Source organism: Hevea brasiliensis, chromosome 14, assembly GCF_030052815.1.
Source record: "Hevea brasiliensis isolate MT/VB/25A 57/8 chromosome 14, ASM3005281v1, whole genome shotgun sequence".
NCBI classification, from domain to species: Eukaryota; Viridiplantae; Streptophyta; class Magnoliopsida; order Malpighiales; family Euphorbiaceae; genus Hevea; species Hevea brasiliensis.
Genome location: NC_079506.1, coordinates 5,669,349 through 5,674,617, shown reverse-complemented (window position 1 = coordinate 5,674,617; position 5,269 = coordinate 5,669,349). Strand labels below are relative to the sequence as shown.

Here is a 5,269-nt window from a genome sequence, read left to right as displayed (position 1 = left end):
AAAATTAGCACTTCCCTTTAATTATTGATTAAGTTTAAAATATTTTCATTGATCAATAATAATAATAAATATGTTAAATAAAATAATGCCAGTTCATTTGAATTTGATATGTACAAAATCTTTTACTTTGTTAGCAATTAAAAAATTTGTTAAATACAAGTACAAAAAAAAGGTACATTCTTCACGCTGAGACTGTGGGATATGAACCCTAAGATTGTAGATGATTAACATATATTAATTAAATAGTGGCAACAGATAAATTTATTACAAGGCAAATATTTGCTTGAAGATGTTCATGACTTGGTAGAGTAGATTTTTAATGTTTTAGGTATCTTTATGAGCATGGAAAGCAAGGAATTTCAGGGTAGAGTGCATGACAATTAAGGAATTGTGAGCTCCAAAGTACACGCTGGTCCCCCTAATTACTTTCTGTGCTCATGGCATATTCGCATAGACTTCACCTCCAAGGCAATAACATTCCGTGAGTGTCTTATAAATATTAGCATTGCTTTGCCATCATCTTCACAGCAACATTTCATCCTATAACAACCTCAAAAACACCTAACGAAAATACCCAGAATGGCCGAAAGAGTACTCTTTTATATTGCTGGGGAGATCATTAAGAAGCTGGGTTCTCGAGCCCTGCAAGAGATTGGAGTGTGGTGGGGTGTCAAAGATGAGCTTCAGAAACTCAAAGGCACAGTCTCCAGAATTCGGGCTGTACTTCTTGATGCTGAGAAGAAGGCGGCCCTAAACGAACAAGTCAAAGATTGGCTTGGAGAGCTTCAAGAAATTGTTTATGATGCTGATGACTTAATAGATGACTTTGCCACTGAAGCTTTGCAGCGCCAAGTGATGACTGGAAATAGAATGACAAAGGAGGTAAGCCTTTTCTTTTCTTCTTCGAATCGGCTTGTTTATGGTTTTAATATGGGTCATAAAATTAAGGTGATTAGGGAGAGACTAGATGCCTTTGACGAAGATAGGAAAAAGTATGGACTTCAACATGTGGAGCGTCCAGAGGCGTCATTTTATAGTAGGGGAAGGAACCAAACTATCTCATATGTAGATGAGAAACAAGTCATTGGGAGGGAAAATGATAGAAAGGCAATCATAGATCTTTTGTTAGACTCTAATATTGCAGATAATGTTTCAGTCATTCCCATTGTTGGGATTGGTGGGTTAGGAAAGACCACATTAGCTCAATATGTTTTTAGCGATGAAAACGTCAAAACTCATTTTGAGCTGAAGCTGTGGGTTTGTGTCTCTGAAGTCTTTGATCTAAAAGTAGTAGTAGAAAAGACATTGAAATCAATTGGAAGGGAACCCGGAAACTTTGAATTGGATCAATTGCAAACAAGTCTTCGAGATGAAATCAGGGGAAAGAAATATTTGTTAGTGTTGGATGATGTTTGGAATGAAGATCTTCAAAAATGGACTGATTTAAAGGCATTATTGACGTGTGGTGCAAGAGGAAGTAGGATCTTAGTGACCACTCGTTCCGAAATGGTTGCAGCAATAACTAGTGGCAAAAAGACACATTATTCTCTAAAGGGCTTAGATGTAGATAAGTCTTGGTCTTTGTTTAAGAAAATAGTGTTCGAGGGGAAAGAGCCAGAGAGTCCAAAAGTGAAAGAAATCGGAGAGCAGATTATAGAGAAGTATGTTGGAGTTCCCCTTGCAATAAAGACAATTGCAAGTCTTTTATACTTTAGAGATCCAGAAAGAGAATGGTTGCCTTTTTTAGAAAATGATCTTTCAAAAATAGCTCAGAATGAGAATGACATTTTGCCAACCCTTCAATTGAGTTATGATCATCTGCCATCACATTTGAAGCATTGTTTTGCATATTGTGCATTATTTCCCAAAGATTATGTGATTGATGTGAAAACATTAATTCATCTTTGGATTGCCCAAGGATTCATTGAGTCATCAAATTCAAGTCTATGTGATGAAGACATTGGGCTACAGTATTTTACAGAGTTGTGGTGGAGGTCATTTTTTCAGGAAGTAGAGAGGGATGAATTTGGCAATATAAAAAGTTGCAAAATGCATGATTTGATGCATGACCTTGCAACTTCAGTTGCTGGGAAGAGCATTTGCATAATAAATTCTAAAGAAAAAAGTGTGGATAAAAGTATCCGTCACGTGTCATTTTACTTCCGGTTATGTTCATCCCAACAAATTCCTGCTGGATTAAGCAATGCACTAAAATTGAGAACGCTTCTTTTTAATAGTACTGGTGAAAGTAGGTTGTCAATCTCTAAAGTTATTGTTCCAAACTTTAGAGAGTTACGGGTGTGTGATATGAATCGGGCAAAGATTGAAAAAGTGTCCAATTCCATAAATAAACTAAAACATCTGAGATATCTTGATGTTTCTCATAATGAGAAAATCGTAGCACTTCCAAATTCTATTACAAATCTACAAAATTTGCAAGTGCTAAATGTCTCATGGTGTAGTAGTCTAAAGGAACTGCCTAAAGATATTAAAAAACTGATTAATCTTAGGCATTTGTATTGTGTTGGCTGTTCGAATTTGACCCATATGCCACGTGGGCTTGGGCAATTGACTTCACTTCGAACGTTGACACGGTTTGTAGTGGCAAAAGATAATTCAGTGGCAAAGAATGTTGGAGGATTAAATGAATTGAATAGCCTCAACAATTTGAGAGGAAGTCTTGAAATTTATAATTTGGGATATGTGAAAAATGGGATAATAAATCCTATTTTGAAAGACAAGTCGCTTCTTCAATCATTGTCTTTATCTTCGGATCGAGATGATGATGCAAATGTTGAAAGTGAAGAAATGGCATTCCAAAATCTCGAACCGCATCCTAATCTTAAAAAGTTTACTGTGTATAAGTACACAGGCAGGAGGTTTCCAAGTTGGGTTTCTTCCCTCACAAATCTTGTCAATATTCGGTTATGGAATTCCAGATGTCAGCATCTCCCACCGCTGGATCAATTCCCTTCACTTCAAATGTTAGATATTTGGGGATTAAATGATTTAGAATACATAGAAATTAAGGGACAGGCAACATCATTCTTTCCATCCCTCAAGTTTCTAAGATTGGGTGCTTGTCGTAAGCTGATAGGAATGAAGAGGTATGAAGATGACAGTGATGATTCAACCACCATATCATCACCAGACCTACTCCAATTTCCTTGTCTTTCTGAATTCCACTGTTTTGGTTGCCTTAATTTGAGTTTGATCCCTCAGTTTCCATCTCTCGATGAAGAATTAGTATTGATGCCAGTGAGCGTGCAACTTGTGCAGCAAATATTCACAACATCAACTTCTTCTTCTTCTTCCTCAATCGTTCCTCCTCTCTCTAAATTGAAGAAGCTCATTATTTGGGACATTAAGGATCTCGAATTTCTCCCTCCAGATGGACTGCACAATCTCACTTCTCTTCAACAATTAGAGATTAAGAGGTGCCCAAGATTAACATCTCTGCCTCAAGAGATGCTTTCCCTCACCTCTTTACGAGAATTGACAATTAGTGGTTGTCCCCTGTTGAGCAAAAGATGTGCAGATAAAAAGGGTGAGGATTGGCCTTTTATTTCTCACATCCCAAATGTTCAAGTTGATTGCAAAAGAATTCAATGGGAGGGCTGCTATCTACTAGAGGACGAAGAAAAATCTTCTACCACATCTGTAAGTTGTGCTTTTATCTTCAATTGGCAACTTCTTTTTAATTTTTTATGTGAAATATGACACTCTGATTCTTTGCGCACAGGAAAATTGAAATGATAAGTTATGAAGATTAATTGCTGCCTCCTTCTTGAAAAACGTGTATGAAGTTCTGGAGGGGAACTTCTAACTCATTGACTCTATCGGCAGTGGACAGCAGTAAAAACACAAGAAATACAATTAAGTTGCAGGTACCAATTTCACTTGTCGACATTTCTGAAAATTCTAATTGATAAATTGATATCTGGCACTAATGCTAAGGGCACTCGGAAGGTAGTTTCTTGATTCGATCATCTGAATTTTTTTGCTTTATACTTATTCTCTCCATTTTCTTCATGTAGAAGGAATGCTGGTTATAGAACAAGACAAGATATGAGAAACTCCGGAGCTGCAATTACAACCTCGCCGCTATTCCAAATGTGTTAGAAGCGGAAAATATTTAGTGGTATGGCATATTTCTTTGTGTTCTATTTCTTGTCCTTTCCAACATTTTCCAGTACATGAATAAGTTGAACAATAAACTGATTTTCATACCATTTCATTATTGTTTGACTTTTAGAATCTCTGTGGAAGTGTTCTGGTTGCAACTTTGGTTTATGCAATACGCATTGGCAGGAGGTTCCGTGGTTAACTTTCTTCCCTCACAAATCTTCAGCAGTTAACCATTTTGGGAATAGAGTCTTTGCCTTGACAGATGTGTGGAGAATCAATTTTGACAGTTGGGTTTTCTTCTTAATCAAACTTCCGGTGCATGCTTTCCTCTTTTACCCCTTACCCTCTTTGAGATCAAATGCCTGTTACAAATTTTCCTGCAACTAAGATTGCAACAGAAAAATAACCAAGGATGATTTTTGTGTCAGACTCATCAATTATTGAGCAATTTGGTGATTGTTACTGCAGTGCTTCTCACATTCATCTTAAATATTGCAAAGGTATTAAAGAAATTTGAACATTTCCTTTGTTATATTACCATGATACCATTTCTAATTTTCTTTGCAAACATAGTTTCATTTGCATGCTTTTTCTGAAGAATAAAGTATCACATAATAACCATTGTTCCCATCTTTCCCTTCTGCAGAGTTCTAACTGTATACATAACCTGCAGTCACTTATAGACACTGGAAATGGGAGATCAAGGACAGATTATATTCCCATAGTTTCTTGGACCAGAAATATGAGTGATTTGAGAATGTTTTCATCACAAAAATGAAATCAGTGTACATCTTTTGTCCTTGTGTACCTCAAAGCTTCCTGCCTCTAATTCATTTCATCGGTACATGGAATTCCTCTTCGTCAATGTTACTATTAATTTTAAGATTCAGCCTCGTGCCATATTCATCCAGTATGAAATTCCTTCTAAGCTTGAACATAATAATAATGATGAAATCTTTAATGCTTGTTAGTGTTTTAATGGTGGTTTCTCCACCATTCAACCATTACATCAAATATAAATCTATGGGTATCCAAGTCTCTGTTAGGCTACTTTTATTTTTAATGCTTGTTACTGTTAGTGTTTTAATTAACACATGAACTCTTGCCTTCTAGTAATTGCTTTAGTGATAAACCATTCTGT

General features: G+C 36.3%; 1 protein-coding gene across 2 annotated transcripts; it reads left to right on the top strand.

The window, feature by feature from the left end:
• Window positions 1-450: 450 nt before the first annotated feature.
• On the top strand, window positions 451-5,017 carry LOC110672405 (putative disease resistance protein RGA3). 2 transcript variants are annotated; one of them, XM_021835190.2, is made up of 6 exons: window positions 451-3,660; window positions 3,743-3,887; window positions 4,038-4,141; window positions 4,256-4,414; window positions 4,557-4,628; window positions 4,775-5,017. In XM_021835190.2, exons 1-2 carry the CDS (start codon window positions 580-582, stop codon window positions 3,749-3,751), a joined length of 3,090 nt encoding a protein of 1,029 aa, XP_021690882.2. In that variant the 5' UTR covers window positions 451-579; the 3' UTR covers window positions 3,752-3,887; window positions 4,038-4,141; window positions 4,256-4,414; window positions 4,557-4,628; window positions 4,775-5,017. The 2 variants fall into 2 exon arrangements, with proteins under 2 accessions (XP_021690882.2, XP_057991550.1); XM_058135567.1 differs by having other exon boundaries at window positions 4,256-4,628.
• Window positions 5,018-5,269: the final 252 nt, after the last annotated feature.

Bases quoted from the DNA above. Each gene is read 5' to 3' on its own strand.
- LOC110672405 (XM_021835190.2), top strand. From the start codon at position 580: ATGGCCGAAAGAGTACTCTTTTATATTGCTGGGGAGATCATTAAGAAG.